Genomic DNA, 22,852 nt, shown 5'->3' with positions numbered 1-22,852 from the left:
CTTGCATTGGTCTGATCGTATGATTGCACTGTTGTCTAGGCTACTGGGTGTACAATTTAACTTCTTTAACCTCTTAATAACTTAACTGAGCTTGGGTTGATTGGTTGGCTAAACCTGCAAGCTAGCTAACATGTTTGAGCTCTATGGCCTGCCTTGCATGATAAGGAGACAGCGTGTCAGAGCCTCAGAGCTTCAGCTTGACAGTCATCTGCTAGCCTGTCAAAGTCCAACCAACACCAACCCAACCAGTGCAAAAGTAACTAGCTTAGCTGCTTGTTGCTAGTTGCCATTCATATTCTCAGCCTTCTAACTAACTCTGCATCTAGTGTGAATGTCTGTCAATGTATGGAGTATTAGGATGCATTATAAGATATAGCGACACCTCTTTCCTTCTCCCTCGCCTCTCTGATACTGCCACTTAGGGTACTGTTGTATATTCTGTTGTATGTTCACAATGCTGCTGCTATCCACTTATCAGTATGTGTGTGTCCCCCCCCACCCCCTGTATTTAGACACACTGGAGCTCAATCCAGATGGGAATTCATTACGACAGAAACATCAACACCAGCAACAGCCCAGGAGGGGTCGGGGGGGCAGAGGGGACTACAACCGCAACTGGAGTGGCCCGCCGCCGCAACACAACGGTCCACAACCACACTACCATGGCTCACCACAGCAGCAAGGCCACTTCCATCACCAGCATCATGTCCATGACAATTCAACTGCCCCTGTGAACTCCCATCCTCCTCCTCCTCCTCCCCACCACAGAGAGGATGGACCGAGAGGGAGAGGAGGACGAGGGGGTGGAGGAGGAGGAGGAGGAGCCGGGAGAGGAAGAGGGGGGAACGGAGGTGGCGGTTGGGGAGGGGGAGGTGGTGGTCGTGGTGGCGGCTCGGGGCGCCTGACCCCCAAGTGGCAGAGGCCCGTGGGGGACGGCGGTGGCTTACTTGGGGGGAACCATGGAAGTGGTGGTGGTGGTGGGGGTGGTGGGGGAGGGGGGGGCTACGGGGGCCCTGACATAGAAGGGCCGAGTTGGCGTAGAGACTCTGGGTGGGGCGACGCGGGGGGGGGGCCTCCCCAGGAAGACCACCAGGACACCCGGCCCAAGAAGCCCAGGAGGTTCAGCCAGGAGCCCCGGAGAGGAGACCGAGGAGGAGAGAGGATCGCCAGAGGGGCTGTCCACCCCCCTCTGGACCGGCAGGAGAACCAGGAGAACCACTCTGCAGGAGGAGGAGGAGGAGGAGGAGGAGGAGGCTGGGAATCCGCCGAGACGAGAGAAGAAAACCTCCCGTCGGAAATGGGCGCCCGGAATCGGAAAGGCGGTAGACAGGCCGAGGACCGGAACCCCCACATTGACCGGAACCCCCACGCCGACCCCCACAAGCGATTCCCTGACCCGAGGCGCCGGACGGGGCCCATCAAGGGGCCCCCGCCGCCCCAGGAGGGGAGGGACTCTGACCGGGGAGCCGCCAGCCACCGAGACGGTCCCGGCGGTCACGGTGCCGAGGAGGAGGAGCCCAGCTGGAGGGGTGGGAGGAGCCAGGGGGGCCAGGGGAGGCGAACCCCCCTGCAGGACAGAGGACAGAGGAGAGCGCCTCCCCACCACCAGGACCACCGGACCGGGCAGAACAAGTGGGACGGGAAAGTGCCCAAGAGCAAAGAGACACAGACAGGTGAGAGAGAGAGACAGAGAGACAAGCTCCTCTGGTCATGTTTGAGTTGTGTCTCACAGTCATCGTTAGACTCATAGCATAATTAAAAGTCATATTTTGGCCAAATTTAGATATCTGCCTAACTCTACTCTCCTAACACTGCTGATTCACTGTGCGTTATTGCCTCTATGACATCAGCCTATCAGAATGCTTGTTACATTCCAAAATCACTATCTGCCCAAGTCATCTCTTTGACAGGCATTTTTGACACTACATACAAAGATGGCTCGGCTGACCACAAGTGAGGCAATTATGCTATGAAGCTAACAATACATAAATAATAAACATTACTCCCCTCACTCAGTCTCGCTGTGTTTGTTTATTGTGATATAGTGATGATGACGGACTTGGTGGTAATAAGGTAACCCAGTTCCTTCCCTCCCTACCCAGGGTGCCTGATCGAGCAGCTGTCTGAGGAGAAGTATGAGTGCATGGTGTGCTGCGATGTCATCCGGCTCATGGCCCCCGTCTGGAGCTGCCAGAGCTGCTACCACGTCTTCCACCTCAACTGCGTCAAGAAGTGGGCCAGGTCACCAGCCTCGCAGGCAGACGGTAGGCCTCTTCAGTCCTGCCCATCAGTACCTCACTGTCAACTCAGCCTACCAGGCAGACGGTAGGCCTCACAGACCATTCAGCCCTGCCCAACAGTAGCCTACCTCACTGTCAACCTCTGGCTCACAGGCAGGCTAGCATTGTTGCCTCTCAGAGGTGACGACACAATAGTCCTCCATAGACGACACAATGCTGCCTCACGCAGACAATGCAGGAGTGCACAGGCTGCAGGACAGAGGGGGTGGCACTGCTACATGTTGTTGATGTCCTACCTACACTGTCCTTCTGATGGGACCCCACCACACAATACACAGCAGCAGCATTTCATATCCCATCAGTGATCGTGATGTGTCTATTACCAACGATGTCACAACTTAATTACAAGACCGTCTCAGCTCATGAGCGTGTTTCCCTCCAACCTATGTCTAATTGTCTAATTTGTATTTCTCAAATTATTATAGATTATTTTAATTGGTTCCTTTTGTTACTGCGCTAGGCTACTGCCTTTTTAGAATTGGTCTGTTTATTTAGTGCAGGATACTGTTGTTACTGCACAGCACTTTATGTTCAGCACTTAATGTCTCTGTGTCTTTTATTTTTAACTATGTTGTTAGTTGATGTTTCTTTAGTTGTTTTTGTTGATATATTTATGGAATGAACTTTGCTGTCATTTCCTCAGAATCGAATGAAGGGTGGCGCTGTCCAGCCTGTCAGAATGTCGTCTTCAAACCCCCCAACTCCTACATGTGCTTCTGTGGTAGGTGACTAGCAGTTACCCATGATGCATCACTAACCAGGGCTGTTGTGAACTAAGAAGAAACTGAGACTTGACAAAGGGGAATCAGATTTTAGATTACCTTTGAACTTGAGTGCAAAATAACAGCATCCTCACACTCAAACACTGCAAAAACGGTTTATTGCGAGCTTCGGTCATAGACCTTCTTCAGGGATAAAGCAGACGAGTGAATGCAGGGGTTTTAAGGGTTCAAACAACATCTCTTGATTTAGCCAATGCACCACACCTGTGTCAAAAATGTCACCTAGTGACCATCAAGTGACCTGTCAAACCTTTGAACTTTGAACCTTGTGATTGACAGGGAAAGTGACCAATCCGGAGTGGCAGCGCACCGAGATCCCCCACAGCTGTGGAGACATGTGTGGGAAGAAGAGGAGTGGAGTGGACTGCAACCATCCCTGTAACATGTACGCCTTCAGCCTGTCTCTCAGCCTGTCTCTCAGCCTGTCTCTACGGGCCGCATAGAGTCACAATCTACGCTTCTGATTGAAAGAAATAGAGCCTCTACTCCTCAGACATTCTACTCCTCAAACATTCTACTCCTCAGACATTCTACTAGCCTTTGTCAAGTCTTAAATGAGACAAAGGCTACGGCCGAAACCGTTGTCCTAATAAACAACACTTTTTTGCATCTGGAACCTCAGTGTTTGGCTTCTATCTCTTTCAATTGGAATCTGCTCTGTTGCCAGCACCTCGCTTAGATTTTCGGCGGTGTGCGCTCTCTTCTTTTCTACAATCTACGCTTCTGTCACAAATTTACCTTTCTTCATCATCACGTCCCTTCTGTTTTGTCTCTGCAGCTTGTGTCATCCTGGACCCTGTCCACCGTGTCCTGCCTTCATTAACAAAGCCTGCATCTGTGGAAGAACCAGGTATATTCATATTCTTTAACAATTCTTGGAACGGAAAAAAAAAAAGATTTGAAAAAGCCCACGGTATGTTTTTCATAACATGTCTGCTCCGTTATTTATCAAACTGCAAAATTAAGCACTTTGTAAATTGTATGACATGTGACAGCGCCACTGCCAGCGTGGTTGGAGAAAGAATTACAAGTGTAGCATTTAGGGTGTAGCACGTGACCTCCTCCACCTAAGGTTAGAGAAGGGAGGGGGAAAAAGATGACTAGTGCAGATTTGCATGAAGAACATGACCGCCAGCGATGGGAACACTAATGGGAACTAATCTACCTAATGGGACCTAAACACCCACTAAAACAACTAAACACCCATGAACAGCTGATGCCATCTCACAAACCGCACACAAACCACTGACTGTGAAACACTTCCTCCTCCTCCTCCTCTCTAGCCAGCCCATGCGCTGTGGCCAGGCCAGCGCCATCCACTGTGACAAGGCGTGCGGCGCCATCATCAACTGTGCCGAGCATACCTGTGCCCAGGTGTGCCACAGCGGAATGTGCCAGCCCTGCCAGCTGCAGGTTGAACAGAGTGAGTCCCTGTACCTGTGATGTCACACAGTAGAACGTCTGAGGAGGAGTAGAATGTCTGATAGTAGAATGTCTGTTAGTAGAATGTCTGATAGTAGAATGTCTGTTAGTAGAATGTCTGTTAGTAGAATGTCTGATAGTAGAATGTCTGATAGTAGAATGTCTGATAGTAGAATGTCTGTTAGTAGAATGTCTGTTAGTAGAATGTCTGATAGTAGAATGTCTGATAGTAGAATGTCTGTTAGTAGAATGTCTGTTAGTAGAATGTCTGATAGTAGAATGTCTGATAGTAGAATGTCTGATAGTAGAATGTCTGTTAGTAGAATGTCTGATAGTAGAATGTCTGTTAGTAGAATGTCTGATAGTAGAATGTCTGTTAGTAGAATGTCTGTTAGTAGAATGTCTGATAGTAGAATGTCTGATAGTAGAATGTCTGATAGTAGAATGTCTGTTAGTAGAATGTCTGATAGTAGAATGTCTGATAGTAGAATGTCTGATAGTAGAATGTCTGATAGTAGAATGTCTGATAGTAGAATGTCTGAGGAGTAGAATGTCTGATAGTAGAATGTCTGATAGTAGAATGTCTGAGGAGTAGAATGTCTGATAGTAGAATGTCTGATCAGTGTTTCCTCTATATGCATTTATTGGTGGCGGGCCAATAAAAAAAAAAAATCTGAACATTTTAGCTGATTAAAATATATCTGATCCTAGATCAGCGCTATAATGGATGTTGACTAAAAGTGCACCTAAATCCACGCCCATCTCTCTCTAACCGCTGATCCAAAATCAGATTAATGACATTAAACATTCAGTTGACGACGTGACACAAGGGCTCCTGATTGGTCTAAATGTGAACTGTGGTATTATTGTTATTGTGTACAGGCCACCGTAGTGACATCAGGGGGGTATTCCATCAACGTCGCTAAAGGAAAATCCTGGCTTATTTTGGATAACTCTCGTCTCGCGAGACTTGTCAGAATATGCCTGGATGTTTTTAGGAACTCTCGCGAGACTTGTCTGGTAGTAGAATGTCTGATAGTAGAATGTCTGAGGAGTAGAATGTCTGAGGAGTAGAATGTCTGATAGTAGAATGTCTGAGGAGTTTGCCATCATCACTGTGTCAGCGTGGTACAGATCGTACTGCATGGTTACCGTCTCAGGGTTTAACTGTTGCTGTCTTCTTGCAGCTTGCTACTGTGGTGAGGTGTCTCGCGAGGTGCCGTGTGGGACTGACAAGGACAGCTTCGACGGCTCGGGGCACTACTCCTGTCAGGACCTGTGTGAAAAGTAAGTTTTAACCAGCAGTACCAGGTTAATGTAACCAACAGTAATGTATTCATGTAACAGTACTGTATTCATGTAACAGTACAATAGTTAGTTCTTGTGGGAACATTGTCTCAGGCTCCAAAGCCGCCACAGACGAGTCAAATCCTCTCCTCCTCCCCCCTCCCTCCTCCTCCCCCCGCTCCTCCTCCTCCTCCTCATCCTCCTCCTCCTCCTCTTCCTCCCCCTCCTCCTCCTGCTCCTCCTCCTCCTCCTCCCCCCCCTCCTCCTCCTCCTCTTCCTCCCCCTCCTCCTCCTGCTCCTCCTCCTCCTCCTCCTCCCCCACCTCCTCCTCCTCCTCCTCCCCCTCCTCCTCCCCCTCCAGGACGTTGGAGTGCCAGGCCCACGAGTGCCAGCAGGTGTGTCACCCCGGGCCGTGCCAGCCGTGCCCGCGCTCCCCCAGGCTGCTGAGGAGCTGCCCCTGCGGCCAGACGGCCCTGGCCAAGCTGCTGGAGCTGGGGTACCCCGAGCGCCGCTCCTGCTCAGACCCCATCTCCTCCTGTGGCAAGACCTGCAGCAAGCCCCTGCCCTGTGGCTCTGATGGTGAGGAGGACGGGGGGTGGAGGGATGGAGGGTCCGTGTGCTCCATGTATCTGAGCGTCATGTGTTCCATACCCGTTATGTTATTGTTACCCCTTCCCACACTGGACATTGCTGCGTTACTTGTTCCCCGTTCCCCGTTCGTTAACTCTGTTGTGTTCTATGTGCTCATGTTCTCTGTTGCTTGTTGTTTCTGTGTTTTCTGTTTTTCCCATGTTGTCAGCGTCTTTGAGTCTTGGAAAAGCGCTGTATAAATACAATGAATTATTATTGTAATTATTATGTCTGTAGGGCAGCCACTTAAAGAATATGAATATGAATTTTACAAGAGTTTTGGGGAGAAACGTTTGACATCAGCTGCCCCGCAGGCTGCGGTGGGGCGTATTGGCGGTCCTACCCTACCCCCTCCTAAACTTTATTAAGTTATTTTTTCAGTAAGTGGGCAGTCCCACTCATATTTCTCATTTTATTGGACAGATATAGTGAAGACAGACAGGAAAGTAAGGAGACAAAGGGAGAGAGGGCCATGCCGACATGGGCATATGTGTGCACTGTAGACCGCGGTGCTAGACCACTGGACCACCCCAGGCCTCCTAGACTTGGATTGCTGCTTTTTATGATACGGTTTCAGATTGGTAATGAAAAGTGCTGTATAAATGTTATTATGCGTTATCATTGTGGTTGTAGGAGGAACACTGAATTGTTTCTTTGCAGTCAAAGGTTATTTTGTTGTGTTTCTCTCTTGTGTGAAGAGCAGTGTTGACCTGTGGCTGTCATTCACATGATCCTTCTGCTTGTTTATAAAGCTCTCACTGGCACAGCACCAGAATATCTGATACCTTTTTGCTAGCATATCAGCCCAATAGAGCTCTCAGGTCGTCTGACGCTGGCTTTCTCTGTGTACCACATGTACAAAAGAGGAGATTTGGTGAGACTGCATTCTAATTTTATGCAACCAAATTGAGGAATGCACTGCCAGTTTACATTAGGGATGCAACCTCAGCAAATATTTTCAAGTCAAGACTAAAAACCCGTCTTTTTAATATTGCCTTTAAATGACTAAATGATTAAATTATCATTATATAATGGTTAAAGCACTTTGAGCTGCAACTTTGCAGGAAAAGTGCTATACAAATAAAAGTTATTATTCTTCTTCTTCCAGACACCATCCACATCTGTCAGAAGCTGTGTCACGAGGGCAGCTGTGGCCCCTGCTCTCTCACCTCCAACATCAGATGCAGGTGTGGCTCCAAGGCCAAGGTGAGCCCAGAATGAACTACACCTTACTACCTGTTGTACAGCTAGGCCTACTTAGTCAGGTTGCACTGTTTTGCTTAATGTCTGTTTTGAGAAATGTCATTGCAGTTGGTGGAGATGGAATTTTGTTATGCCAATGATGAACAATAAACTTAAATAAACTCTCTCTCTCTCTTACTTTCTTTCTCTCTCTGACTTCAGGAGGTTCCCTGTGCTACAATCCAGAATGAAGGTGACATTTTGATGTTTTCAGAGGAGTTGGCGCAAGCTTGAACTGTGTCTGTCACACCTCTTGCATGTTGAGCCAGAAGTAGCAAAAATGTTTTTGTGTTTTTTAATTTAGTTTGTCTTTCCTCCCGACTCCAGGTGAGCTAGTCTTTACCTGTGAGAAACGCTGCCTCAAGAAGCGGTCCTGTGGCCGCCACAAATGTGGAGAGCTGTGCTGCGTGGTGAGTACCAGCAAGACACCTGGTCTGAAGGCTGCCTTCTTCACAAAAGTCACTTTGATACGCTGTGATACACTTTACAGGGTTCCCACGGGTCCTTGAAAGTTTGTGAATTTGAGAAAAGAAAATCACGGTCTTGAAAGTTTTCAAAAATACACATGGGTCATTGAAAGTGCTTGAATTCCCCTCTCTCTCTCTCTCTCTCTCTCTCTCTCTCTCTCTCTCTCTCTCTCTCTCTCTCTCTCTCTCTCTCTCTCTCTCTCTAAAAAATAATAATATATATATTAATAAATAATTTACTTAGCCCGTCAACTAGTAAATAAGTCTCTGTATTGCTTAACTTGACATATATTTCACAATAATAATATCTTAGATTTATATAGCGCCTTTCTCAAACCCAAGGACGCTTGACAATATATTGTTTTGCTGCGCTGCGGTAGAAAAGGCAAGAGACCATCTAGTGTTCACACAATCAAGCCCTAACCCTAACCCTTTTTAATTGTTGTCTGTGAGCGGATAGTTCCTATTACCGGTATATAAATTCTCATCTAGATCTGTCTCAAACTATTCCGTGTTGGGTCCTTGAATTTGAGGGAATTGAGTCTTGAAAGTTCTTGAAAGGTGCTTGAATCTGATGTTTCAGAAGGTGTGGGAACCCTGGTAACAGCAAGACAACATGTGGTCTGAACGGCCTTTTTCACAAAAGTCACTTTGTTACGCTGTCGGCTAATACTTTTGCATTTCACTACTGACAAAAATGTATGTAAAATATGTAATGCAGACACATTAACCCCACAAAGTATATATATCTTTTTACTTTGGCTGTTACATAAGTTGTCAGCAGTTAGTTAAGTTTTTACACAAACACAAACCACCAGCTGACTGCCACTGTCAGTCCAAGCAGTGCCCGGGTGATGTAATCATGTCTTTCCAACGCCGTTGCTATGCCGACGCGCATTCCGGACATTCCGCCGCTCGCCGGACATTCTACCACTCGCTGTGTGCTTACTACCACAGATTAACGTGGGTCTTAAATTAGGAGAAGACAAATGTAATCTTCTCGCACTTGAACAGCATTAAGGTTGATGCAGGCTGACTAGTCAGCTGTAGCTGCCATGTTGGCATGGCCATTTTATGTTAAAAAACCTGCTAGCATGCCAATTTCACACGTGTTTCGCTCCGCTAATGTTACAGAGTTGACTAGCTATATAACTATAGCAAACGAACCCACATCACATCAGCTAAAGTAGTGATAAATATAATTCCAGAACTAGCTACTACTTCATTTCCAATCATAGATAACTAGCCCTAACTAGCTTACTTACTTAGCTAGCTTACTTAATTACTGATATAGACGCATTAAGCAAAGTGTTTAATGCTGTTAGCCAGGATACTACTTCATTTTCCACTATAAAATGGCCATGCCAGCAACAAAGCTACAGCTGACTGGTCAGCCTGCATCAACCTTAATGCTGTTCAAGTGCCAGAAGATTACATTTGTCTTCTCCTCATTTAAGACCCTCATTAATCTGTGGTAGTAAGCAGCTCACAGCGAGTGGTAGAATGTCCGACGAGTGGTGGAATGTCCGGAATGCAAACGTCGGCAGTCCAGAATGCGCGTCGGCATAGCAACGGCGTTGGGAAAGATATGATTGCATCACCCCGAATGGGCACTATTTGGCAGCCTAACAGTATTTGCCACCATAACACCACATCACCCCTGGCTGTCTGCTGAGAACCATCACCTCAGGTGTCTGAGAACAGGACCGATACTACACACACACACACACACACACACACACACACACACTGCCTCTCTCCAGATTAAGATTGAAATGGAAAAGTTGTACATGGCCTGTAGATTTTGTGTCTGTATGTATGTGTCTGTGTCTGTGTCTGTGTGTGTGTGTGTGTGTGTGTGTGTGTCTGTGTCTGTGTCTGTGTGTGTGTGTGTTCTGTCTGTCTGTGTGTGTCTGTCTGTCTGTCTGTCTGTGTGTCTGTCTGTCTGTGCGCTCACTTGTGTGTGAATTTAGGATCATCACTTGTTTCCACCAGCTGTGCCCACCGCTTTCTAACTGGCATCACCCTGGCATATGTTACCCCCTCCTCCTCCTCCTCTAGGGCTCAGAACACAAGTGTTCTCTGATCTGTGGCTACAAGCTCAACTGTGGCCTCCACCGTTGCCAAGAGCCGTGTCACCGTGGAAACTGCGAACCCTGCTGGCAAACCAGTGAGTCCCAGTTGGCATCCCAGCACAGATGTTTATCCTGGTTGGCGTCTGTTCAGACGGTCCTGATAACAAGCCTTGAAAAAGGATTGGGGCTGTCGTTTAACCAGGGCTCTTCAATCATGTATTGTTACAGTACTTAAACATTTACATTTTGGGCGTTTAGCAGACGCCTTATTCCAAAGCGACTTACAATTACTTCGATACATTTGGCTAAGAAAATGAATCATCAGTTCACCAGTTGTAGCAATAATTATTGTTACAGTAGCCTTACTCCAGTCTAGTCTAAACTATTTCCTATTGGCCAACGTAATGGACTGCCAAGTTATTTGTTGTGTGATGGTGTTGTACCTCAAAAGGGGTAGATTTTATTGCTTAAATGGGCGAGCTGTGAATCCAACAGCAGAGCAATCGTCACCCCACCCCACCCTCATCCATGAGGTCAACATTCTAGTTTTAACAATGTAGTAAAACAATCTTAGATTTTGGGGTTCTGATAAGATAAGGGTAAGACAGTTGAACTAAGCTCACGAGGCGTTTATTAGTTATATTCTTCAAGAACCAATGGCTGTATATAATTAATTTTAAAATGTCCAAATGAATGCACGAATCCCAGATTGCACCTTTTAATTGCCATCCCTCATAGCCACACTAGTATTACATTACATTAGATTAGATTCAACTTTATTGTCATCACAGAGTAGATGTACAATACAACAAAATGCAGTTTAGCATCCAACCAGAAGTGCAAATAGTGATATAAGGGCATGATATAAATAGAACAAGAGGTAGTTTAGTTTCGTTTATTAGTTTATTATATCGAGGACAATCCAAATACATGAACCATATAAAATACAGTAAAAAAGGCAGCGTTAGCCTAGTCGGCTAATTTTCGGCTAATTAGTGATGGGTAACTATGTAATATACAGTTTATGCAGAGACAGTATTGTAAACATTGTATCCCAGTCACAGGAGCCATAGGCTAGGTCCCTGTCCCTGTTAATCCCTGCTTGTCTGCTCTGTGTAGGTTTTGATGAGTTGACGTGCCACTGTGGGCTGAGTGTCCTGTACCCCCCCATCGCCTGTGGCACCAAACCCCCCGAGTGTAAGAACCTGTGTGACCGCAGGCACGAATGTGACCACCCAGGTAAAAACACAACATCTCTGGCCTCAAAGTGTATGACAGGAGGGCTACTGTCTGCAGCTCTATTCAGTTGATGCTTTATTGAAATACGTTGTTATATTTATCAATAAGAAAAAGGAACTGCAATTTCGTGACGTTAGAATTATAAGGTTCTATCTCCATTTTTGTCAAAATTGAGTTTTTTACATAATCTGATCCATTAGGTGTTTATTAATGCCTGTGTGGTGTTATTTTTTAAATGTTGCCATTTTTTTAGTTAGTAATTAATAAAATACAAAGGTTCCATCTCACAAAACATAATGGAATGTAAAAACTTTTGACGCTCAATATCTCTGAACTACCCTAAACGGAGATGGAACCTTATAATTATAAGCTCACGATTTGTTTTTGACTATTTTTATTGACTTAACTGTGTTTTAATATGTATTTCTTTGTCGTCTCGTGCTCGTCGTCAGTGTTCCACAACTGCCACAGTGAAGAGAAGTGTCCGCCCTGCACCTACCTCACCCAGAAGTGGTGCATGGGACAGCACGAGGTGACTCAGACTTATGTTTATGTTTATCAGGGTATCCGCAGTGTCTTGAAAAGTATTAAAAGTTGATAAATAAATGTTGGGAAAATCAAGACCCTTAATAAGTATTAAAAAGTCTTATCACGATTTTATGAGGTCTTGAATTTTGTAGGTATTTTTCTGAATTAGACTCTGTCCAAAGAGTTTGAGTCCTAAAAACTTTTAGTAAAAGTTCATGAATTTATTAGTTTTATTAAAAAAACAAAGATGAAACGGAAATTGTGTTGTATGATAGTGGCCTAGTCTATTGCAAACTAAAAGGTCTTTAAAAAGTCTTAGAAAGGTATTGAAATTAACCCAAGATTCCTGTATATACCCTGTTTATGTTTATGTTTATTTGTAAAGGGACAATGCATATTAATGAACATTAAAAGATTTAGCCAGAAGGCTTATTTTCATCATTATTCCCTGGCCAGTTATAAAAATGCTTCCTAAAAAGATAAAATAATAATAATTATCACACAGTAAAAAGCGTACATAGCCAACTTAATACTGTACATGAAATTAATAAGTCATCAAATACAATACAGGTCATTAAAAAAGATAAACGGATAAGCCCATACAATAACAACACAGTACAAGCAAGCAGTACCCTATATGTACAGACATATAGACAACACAGTAACACACAGAAACACAGTACAGACAGCATTCAGCATAGACAACAACGAACAAGCTGACATGACACGGAAACATAGAACATGTAACATTTCAGTGCTGACAGGTTTGTGTGTTAATCATACATTTTTTTAACTGATGGCTGAACGACCTGTAGGTGTTCAGTTCTTTGAGCCTTCCAAACAACACTGACCTCTGACCTCTCTAACCATCAAAAGACACCGGCGTCGTCAAAGATTCACATCCTGTTTCAGGGTTCCCGCGCTGGTCTTAAAAAGCCTTAAAGTCTCAAATCCAGCAATCCGATCTATAAGACCTAATAAGGGCCAACATTTCAGTTATTAGGTCTAAAAATGAGGTGCCAGGTCTTAAGAAGGAAATCAGTCCAACCACATCTGTTTACGCGGAAATTAATCAAGCTGGAACCCCCCAAAAAGCCAATTTGCTTCCTTTTTTGTCTGTATGGCAGTGAAATCCCTAATTTCATCACCTTGAGGATGACAAAAAGCTATCATATGGTGTTGCGAATAGGTCTAAATTGATATTCAAAGAGGTCTAAAAAGGTCTTAAATTTGACTTGTTGAAACTTGTAGGAACCCTGCGTTCCACTAACGCCGTCCTCTCTCTCTCTCTCTCTCTCTCTCTCTCTCTCTCTCTCTCTCTCTCTCTCTCTCTCTCTCTCTCTCTCTCGCCCACAGCAAAGGAGCAACATCCCGTGCCACCTGCAGGACATCTCGTGCGGCCTGGTGTGTAACAAGCTGCTGGTGTGTGACCTCCACCGCTGCCGCCGCATCTGCCACCGGGGGGAGTGCCTGGCCGAGGGGCTCTGCCGCCAGCCCTGCGTGCTGCCCCGCCCAGACTGTGGCCACGCCTGCTCCGCCCCCTGCCACAAGGGAACCGCCTGCCCACGCAGCACCTGCCCTGCCAAGGTAAGAACCACGCAGCACCTGCCCCGCCAAGGTAAGAACCACGCAGCACCTGCCCCGCCAAGGTACCGCTGGACTCACCTGTCTGCAGAAGAGAACAGTCTGAAAAAGAGAGAGAGAGGGAAAAAGAGAAGTCAAAAAGGAAAAAGCTAGAGAATATATATCACCTCTTTGCATAATTGGCCTGGGGAGTAAACGGAAGCAGCAACGCTCAAGGGTGTTGAAAAAATGGGATTGATGCATTTCCGTTGTATATTGGCAGGAACAACAAATATGTTGCAAGTAATAATTTTATTGAGCAATATATTCACTCCACTTTCATATATTTTAAGAACGTCTGTTTTCTTTTAAAAAAAGAGGGGGAAAAAGTAGTATCACTGAATATCCAGATGGGCTTAATCCTAATGCGTTATAGTCCAACTGCCACCCTAAAGGCTTTAGTGAAGGTCCTTCTTTGTCTAGGAGCGAGGCAGCAGCCATTTCGGGACTCATCATTTACATTCATGTATATTCACATTGAGTGGTCCGAAACCGGACAAATGCCTGTTAAAGAGATATTCATGATTTTTTTCTTCATAATTTTGGAGTGGAGTGAATATGTTGCTCAATACAATTATTATTTGCAACATTTTTGCTGTTCCTGCCAATATACTGGAATATACTGGATATAATGGAAATGCATTAACCCCATTTCAACACCCTTGATCGTTGCTGCTTCCGTTTACACCCCAGGCAGATTATGCAGAGAGGTGATATATATTCTCCTAGCTTTTTCCTTTCCAGCTATTGCATTATTTCAATCATAGCCAAATGATACAACTATCAATGTCCTGCAGTGATGGTTACAACTGGGAACCAAGGCCCAGTTGATTCTTTTCTCTGATCCAGGATCAGATCGAGCTGGCTGATTTCCCCTCCTATACGACTCAAAACCAGCCAGATAGATCTGATCCTGGATAGAAAAAAAGAATCAGGAACATTCTAATCCAGATTAAACTTTTGGAACAACTGGGCCCAGGTGTAACAAAGCAACATAGAATGCTGCTACGGAACATTTGCTCTGTTGACCAATAATAAAAAAAAACATAACTTTAAACATGAATATCTCTTCTACATGCAATTTTCTGAAGTCTTCGAACCATATAATGTGATGAACATAAAGGAGATACTGTGGCTTTTGGACTGTTGGGTCAGATATGGGTCAGATGTGGGGAGAAGGCGCAGGGTAATGCTGGACTTATTCTGAACCCCCAAATATAATTGAAGTTCCATGTCTGTCCTCCAGGTGGCACTACAGTGTGACTGTGGCCGAAGAAAGGAAACCGTGGTCTGCACTGAGGCAGTCAGCTCATATCAGAGGTGTGTGAGATGTGTGTGTGTGTGTGTGTGTGTGTGTGTGTGTGTGTGTGTGTGTGTGCGCGCGCGCGCGCGTGTTTCAGTGTCAGACAGACCAGCATTTATTTGCAAAAACCTGTAATGAAACCTGTCTATTGTAAGTGACAGGAGATTGTTGGGGCATTTATGGGAAGTTAGGGTAGGCTATATCCCCACTGTCAAGAATGGGTTATTCACTGTAGCCAAATAAATGCTCTATTGCTGTGAAAAAGACTCTTATTTGTATTTATACGCTATACATCACCCAAGTAATATATCTAAGATTATATAATGTATCTATTATATCTATAGATATAATATCTGTGGCCAGGTGAATACTATATTTAGGGGGCCTGGATATGAAAAGCTTTGATAGGATCCCCTGATTTCTATAACAACCCATGTTGTGTGTGTGTCTGCTGTAGGTATGCAGCCATCGCCATGGCCAGTAAGCTGTCAGACATGCAGCTGGGGGACTCTGTGGACATCGGCCAGTTCATCACTAAGAAGGAGCTGAAACAGACCAGGTAACACAGGACCAAGTAACTAACTAACTAACTCACTCCTTAGAAAACTAAATGTTACTGTAAAATCCCCTTATACTAAATATTTTTTAAAAGTGTGCTTTTTCCGTCTCATTTCAGTAATCATTTGTGAAATGATCAAATCCTGTCCTCTGTGTCTGTGTCTGTGTGTGTGTGTGTGTGTGTGTCTGTGTCTGTGTCTGTGTGTGTCCTGTGTGTCTGTCTGTGCCTGTGCCTGTGTGTGTGTGTCGTCTGTGTGTGTGTGTGCCTGTGTGTGTCTGTCTGTCTGTCTGTGTGTGTGTTGTGTATCAGTCTGGATTGTGACCAGGAGTGTGCGGCTCTGGAGAGGAACCGTCGCCTGGCGGAGGCCCTGCAGATCGACCCGTCTGTGGACCCCTTCAACGTGCGCTCCACCTCCAAGTACAGCGACAGCCTCAAGGACGACGCCAGGTGGGTCTGATGGGTTTGAACTCCGTTCTCTGGTCCAAAAACAGGAAATTAAAACCCATCACTTTGCTCACCACCAAGGCAATGAGACTCATTGACCAATCTTAGTCTTATTGTGCATGTTGTCGAAGGCCACGTTCGTTAATTAGCTCTGAAATTCCGGCAAATTTACGAACGCGGTCATACTGTGTGAGGCAGCGCGAACGGTTACCAGTTGCCTGGTGTCTGACTAGAATTGCAAATTAGTGATTATTACCTACTTGAATAAAACCTACTTTTAGTTTTTCAACCTACTTGAAAAACTTGATATCATGCCCTTATATCACTATTTGCACTTCTGTTTGGTTGCCAAACGGCATTTTCGTTGTATTGTACTTGTACTCTGCGATGACAATAAAGTTGAATGTAATAGTGGTTCTCTTGACTATATGAATGCTGTTTGACCGGTGCCTAGTTAGTGGATGTTAATCTTCTCCACAATGACATGTTCTACTTGTCGTCTTATTTCAGAAAAGATCTGAAGTTTGTCAGTGAGGTGGAGGAAGAGATCAAGAATCTGGTTGAACTTGCAAATAAGGTAAGAGACCGGGACGCATCTTAATACAGGATTCTGATTTAAAGTCCCGTTTAATGAGACTCAATGTTAGCCGTTGATATTTGCAGACCAAGAATGTCGGTCTCCCACCATCAGCTTGCCAGAGTGCTTGTGCATGGAGCCTGAATTTGGCTAATGTGTGGCTAGCATGTGCTCTCTTTGCTATAGGAGTGTTGGACTGGCAGTATGCAATACGGCTTGCTGAAATAAGCACGCAGGTTTGATACAACTTTGAATGTCTTTGGGTATCATGATGGGTGTCCTATCCCTTAATATTAGCCAATGATCTTGTTTGATCTTTTTTTTTTAAGTATCTGACTGGTTCTGTGTGGAACATATGTCCAGGGTAGGGGTGGGCTAAGTGGATAGATAGTTTGACTGGTGATCAGAAGGTCATGAGTTCAAATCCCACCTGGGAACACCACCACTACTGTGCCTTTGAGTATAAGGCACTTAGCCCTAAATTACTCCAGGGGGACTGACCCTGTAATCTCTAATTGTAAGTCTCTAACGTAAGTCACACTCCAAACTGATACACACACACACACACACACACACACAGGACATGATTTTATCATTTCACAAATGCGTACTGACAAATGAGAACATTTAGTTTACAATTAGAGATTAGAACTTACATAAGTCGTTTTGTATAAAAGTGCTCTGCTAAATGGTAAAAATGGTAAAATGTGAAATGTCGTCCAGGGTAAACAGCCAAAGAGGAGCCACTGCTTCCCCCCGATGAACAGAGAGCACCGGAAGATCATCCATGAGCTGTCCGAGGTCTACAACCTAGAGAGCGTGAGCTACGACAGCGAGCCCAAACGCAACGTCATCATCACCGCCAGCAGGTACGGAACACTGGACAGAGGAAGCCTACTCATTGGACCCCAGAGGTTAATTATCCGTTATGGAACGAGAAGCCGTGGTATATCGTGGATATCGGGCCAGCTAGCGGGGTCGTTAGGCACGACGTGAAGTGGAGTGCCGTTACACCCCCTAGCCGTGCCGATATCCACGATATACCACGGCTTCTCGTTCCATAACGCTTTTATACAACGGTTACCACATTTATCTATCAATATTTCACAAAAGAAAGACAAGACAAACTTTTAATTCATGTATTTTAATGAAACTATGTTTTATTGTAAGTGTATTCTTCCACTAATAATAATAATAATAATAATAATATCTTAGATTTATATAGCGCCTTTCTCAAACCTCAAGGACAGTTGTTTATCGGTTGTTGACAGTTGTTTATCGGTTGCTAAGCAACGGTAAGAATGTAACTTAAATAACGGTAATATATACATAGCGGAGTAGGCTAATATGAAAAGATGTGTCAACATTCCATTTAGCCGTGCGTATATATCATGGATTCTGGCACGGCTGGAACGCAAACTGACCAATAGAGACAATGGACCGGAATTATCCGTTGTATAAAGACACCCAGTAACATTTACAGAGGAAGTCTTCTCATTGTACCCCAGGTTAAAGACCCCCAGTAACATTTACAGATGAATTCTTCTCATGGTACCCCAGGTTTAAGACACCCAGTAACATCCTAACATGGAAGTGAACCAGACAGTGGAGGCGAGGCTCTAGGCTGACTAGCAGAAGGAAGACACGTTACAAACGTATCTGCACACACAGCCCTCCGTTGCTTAGCTCTGCTTCCAGCACTGTGGTCGACGCCAGAAACGTCTCTTTAACATTTTGGTAAAAAAAGTAAATCCTGGCAGAAGGGCAGGGTCTTGGCAGGTGCACGAGTAAGGAATCAGCATGTGTATTTTGTGACATTTGCACCTTTAACTGGAGTTAAATTCCATATCTGGATTTTATTTAAACTTTCAAAAGCAGTGTAAGTAATACTCTATGAAAGTGAAATGACCTGTAAACATGTGGGCCAGTTCGGCTCAACTGTCACTGCTGATTACCAGCCAGTCAGGAGACCAGTCCTGCCTCTCTCCAAAACCTACGAGTGTCTGCAGTTATGTTTTCATTTTCATAACATTGTATGCAAGTAAGGGTATATAAAATGCTGCTTGTGCAACATTATCACTTTTTTTTAAGTAATTTTTTCTGAGTGGGTCAGTCCCACTCATATTTTTACATTTTATTGGACAGATATAGTGAAGACAGACAAGAAAGTAAGGAGAAGAAGGGAGAGAGAGGGGGCATGTCAGCAGAGCATGGGCCGGATTCGAACCCATGCCGACATGGGCATAATGTGTGCACTGTAGACCGCGGTGCCAGACCACTGGACCACCCCAGTCTGTGTGAACGTGTGTGCTGTTATATAAACGATGAATGACTTGGCCAGCGAGGAGTGTTGTTACCTGTGTCAGTGACGAGATGTGTGCTGTAACTCTACTTCCTGCTGTAACTCTACTTCCTGTCGTGTCCAGGGGGAAGTCTTCCTGTCCCAACTCCACCCTGACGGCTCTGATCGAGAGAGAGACTTCCACCAGGGCTCCTCCCCCTATCGCCCACATCAAACACCTTAGCAGCAAGTAAGCCCTGTGTCCATACACACTTAGTTTTTGTACATGCACCTTCTCATTCGGTTCTGAAACGGTACGATTTGGATTACCACTGGCTCTGAGGTACATCTCCAGGGAGAGTTGTCACTCCCACCGTTTGTCTTTTGTGTCTGACCTATCGTAGGGTTTAATTTGTACATAAACCAGTTATTTTAAAAACTAATTTCTACCAAAGAACCTATTTTACCTCACATCGTTGCTTTTATGGCGACCTCGTGTTGGATCAATAACACTCTCAGAGCTTGGCACTTTTTAATGTCCCCACGGGTGTCGGAATTAAATAATTTCCCAAGAATTGGGAAAAACTGCTTTCAGCTACTCAGAAATGTAATAATCCACAGGGCAGACTGAGGTGGGAGTTCCTTACACTAGTTTTATTCCCTCGGTTAGGAACCAGCTCACAGACACATGTTCTTGTCTTGATTTATAATGTGTGTATTTAGTATTTGTTGTTTTTTAAGGAGTTGTTTTTTTAATCATGTTTGTATTGTAATCAGGACACAGTCTCAGTGTGTCTCCCTGGATTTCATAAAAATTCAACTCACAAACTACTACTGTCCGTTCTAGGACATGGGGTGTTCTACGGTGTTAAGCCTAGGAGTCTTGGACTAGTGGGAGGGATGAGGCTTTGCTAACAAAGCCAAAGAATGAATGAATGAATGAATGAATGAATGAATGAATGAATGGTCTTTATTGTCATTAATACAGTACAGGTACCATACAAAGACATTTAGGAGTAGGAGCGCCCCGAGCCTCGTGTGTGAACGCGCCGCCATCTTGGAACTCAAAGAGGTTAGAAGCAGATACAGAGGAATCAGGAGAAAGAGCAGATTGTGGTTAGGGAATTGATCCCAGCTGAATTTGACCAGAATCCAGAAAATCTAACCCCATCAAAAGCCTCAAGTCTCTGAATAACATTCTTTTTTAGCAATTTCCCCAAAAAAACATTTTGGTTTTACCACACGTAACCTTTTTATATTAATGTTATGCTCGTATATGTTTCTATATTCACTTTATGTTTTTATCCCTGTTGTAAAGCACTTCTTTGAGCTGCATTTCTTGTATGAAAGGTGCTATATAAATAAACCTTTACTTACTTACTTACTTACTTCCAGTCACTGATTCTGATGTGTGTTCCCAGGACTGACAGTGGGTTGAGCAGCTGGTCGAAGGCGGTCAAAGAAGAGCCTGTGATCGACTACTTTGATGTCCAGGACTGAACCCGTGGGTTGGCTGACCTTTAAGAGAGGCCCAGAATGAGGAAAAACCTCACGACTCTCAAAACATAATAAAAGAATGTGTGTCTGCAAAACTGGGTCACATATCTGTGATGCTATCTCTCCTCCTTTAACGTGTGTTCTTTTATCTCTTAAGAGGCAGCAGACAAAAAACGATCACGACAATATTCTTTAAGGTTTGCAACCTAATAAAAAAGATTATGTTTGAAAATGTGCCTGGAGCGTTCATTGTTCAGTGGCATTCAGAGAAAGTGCTTCCTGCAAATGGAGACTGTACACCACTCTCCAGGCTTATCCGTATTCATGAGATCACAAAGCAATGTACTGTGTACATATACCGCCTTGATTTGAATAAAGCTGTTTACCATGGCGATATTGGTATTTGACTTATTGGCACAATATCATGCTCAGCATCGGCTCACACATATATATACCACGATGAGCCGTGTGGAGAACCAAATTAACACACAGCACCTCTACAACACTAGATGATGGGGGAAATGAGGATCCATTTCTGTGTCCAAAATCTCTGCTCTTTCCCTGGAGACTTCCTCAGACTCGTCAGTGTTTTGGTCAGATGCTGGCGTGTTCTTCTTCGTGGCCTTGATGTGCTGTGTGACAGGACTGGAGATGCCGCTCTCATCCACCTCCACTGGCTTCCGGTGTAGGTACCGAATGTGTTCGGGGTCCCGCCATTACAAATGACTTATCACAGTATGATTGGCTGTGATGACGACGTTACACATTATGATTGGCTGCAGAGCCGTAAACCCACGCCATCTGGGTTATAGGACACATTGTTTGCTAACAATGTGTTACGTCCTCACAGCCAATCATACTGTGTTACGTCATCAGTACTCCGAACACATTCAGTACTGACACCGGTCAAGTCCCGCGTCTCCTACAAAATCCTCCTCCTCACCTACAAATCCCTCCATGCCCGTGCCCCTCAATTCATAGCTTTCATGTGACGTCACAGCATAGTGGAAACGCCCACCTGACAGGCAAAAGGCACTTTTTGCGGGCAAAACCCACTTTTTGCGGGTTAATAACTTTGATTTCCCGTGGGTTAGGAAAATAATTCCAACGTGTCCGGATAGAGGAGAAGACATGGAATCCAAATCCAAAATGGTGTCAATCCTCCACTCCTATCACCGTTGTGTATCTTGATAGTTCTTCATGGGTGAGGTGGTCTAAATAGTAGGCAGCCGGTAAATTGCGTCCACTCGCCATGTTGAGCAATGTTGCTATGATACTTTTTGCCCGTCAGGTTGGTGGTTGCTAGGGAAGAAACCACGTGACTGAAAGCTATGAATACCTATCTGACCTCCTCCAGACCTCCACCCACATGACCCTCCCCGGAACCTGCGGTCTTCAGACTCTGGCCTGCTTGGCACCCCCCCCCCCCGCAAACTAACCTGTGAACCTTCGGGGACAGAGCTTTTAGTGTGTGAGCACCCACCCTCTGGAACTCTCTCCCTGCAGCAATCCGCATCATCCCCACCCTGGACCCCTTTAAAACAGGCCTCAAGTCCCACCTGCTCACCAAGGCCTTCAGTCCCTAGCTCTGTTTTGTTTTCCTGTATCTCTGTAAAGCGACCTTGGGTACCCTGAAAGGCTCTATATAAATTCAAGTCATTATTATTCATATTATTATTATTACTCCATTTACATTTTTTGCATTTAGCAGATGCCTTATTCCAAAGCGGCTTACAATTGATACATTTGACTAAGCAAGTGAATCATCAATTCACCAGTTGTAGCAGGAAGAGTAATCCAGCTCAGGCCAGGGGCCATTGACAGTCTCAGTGATAGATGATGGTCGTAATTTATTTATTTTTAACACAGGAGAAGCAGTACAGGGGGGGTAGAAGTCTTAGGAGACACAGTATACGGGGAAGCAGGTGTCTCAGGAGACACAGTGCTGGGGGGTAGTAGATCTCAAGAGGAGCAGTTAAAGTGTAACCTGAAGAGATGGGTCTTCAATCTATTATTATTATTATTATTATTAACGTAGTACCCTCTTGGCTCTGGGGTCCAGGAGGCGTAGGATGTCGCTGGCCGTCAGTAAGACAGCCATATACATGTCACACTCATAAAGGCCTGTGATCCGTGTCGGCAGGTAGTCCCACCAGGGCAGGAGTTGATCTCAGTGAGCCTGGGCCCCACGCTCCGTTAGCTTTGTGAAGGTTGTAAACTCACATTGTTCTCAAGGCCACAGCGGAGGCAGCAGCATCGTGATTGGCTGAACCCCCCCCCCAGTCCTGAAGAATCTGCCCTAGGCGCTGCAGCCCGAGGTGGGGTGGGTCTCTAGGGTGAGTCTCTGCCTTGTCAAGTCAACCCAGCAGAGCAAGTAAGATGGGGGGGGGCTCGGTGGTAGCCTAGTGGTTAGAGAGGCCGGCTAGCAATCGGAAGATTTCATCCCCGCCTGGTTAACCTGTGCCTGCCGAGAGCAAAAAATACCTTTGATTGACAAGTTGATTGCATGGCAGATAAAACATTATTATTATTATTATTATTATTATTATTATTATTATGATTATTATTATTATGATTATGATTATTATTATGGATA

At 44.9% G+C, this 22,852-nt stretch overlaps 1 protein-coding gene across 1 annotated transcript; it reads left to right on the top strand.

The window, feature by feature from the left end:
- Window positions 1–533: 533 nt before the first annotated feature.
- On the top strand, window positions 534–20,613 carry nfx1 (nuclear transcription factor, X-box binding 1; the record flags this gene model as incomplete). Its single annotated transcript, XM_080544158.1, has 23 exons — window positions 534–644; window positions 914–1,673; window positions 2,103–2,264; window positions 2,944–3,021; window positions 3,362–3,467; window positions 3,861–3,932; window positions 4,366–4,505; window positions 5,692–5,791; window positions 6,153–6,370; window positions 7,530–7,627; window positions 7,826–7,856; window positions 7,991–8,073; window positions 10,192–10,300; window positions 11,325–11,444; window positions 11,897–11,976; window positions 13,329–13,559; window positions 14,842–14,915; window positions 15,356–15,457; window positions 15,767–15,904; window positions 16,412–16,478; window positions 17,202–17,347; window positions 18,905–19,009; window positions 20,181–20,613. The coding sequence occupies 23 exons, from the start codon at window positions 534–536 to the stop codon at window positions 20,257–20,259; spliced, it is 3,210 nt and encodes a 1,069-aa protein (XP_080400284.1). The 3' UTR covers window positions 20,260–20,613.
- Window positions 20,614–22,852: the final 2,239 nt, after the last annotated feature.

Source organism: Nansenia antarctica (genome assembly GCF_963989245.1).
Source record: "Nansenia antarctica genome assembly, chromosome: 13".
In the NCBI taxonomy this organism is placed as follows: Eukaryota; Metazoa; Chordata; class Actinopteri; order Argentiniformes; family Microstomatidae; genus Nansenia; species Nansenia antarctica.
This window is presented reverse-complemented; position numbering and strand designations above follow the sequence as displayed.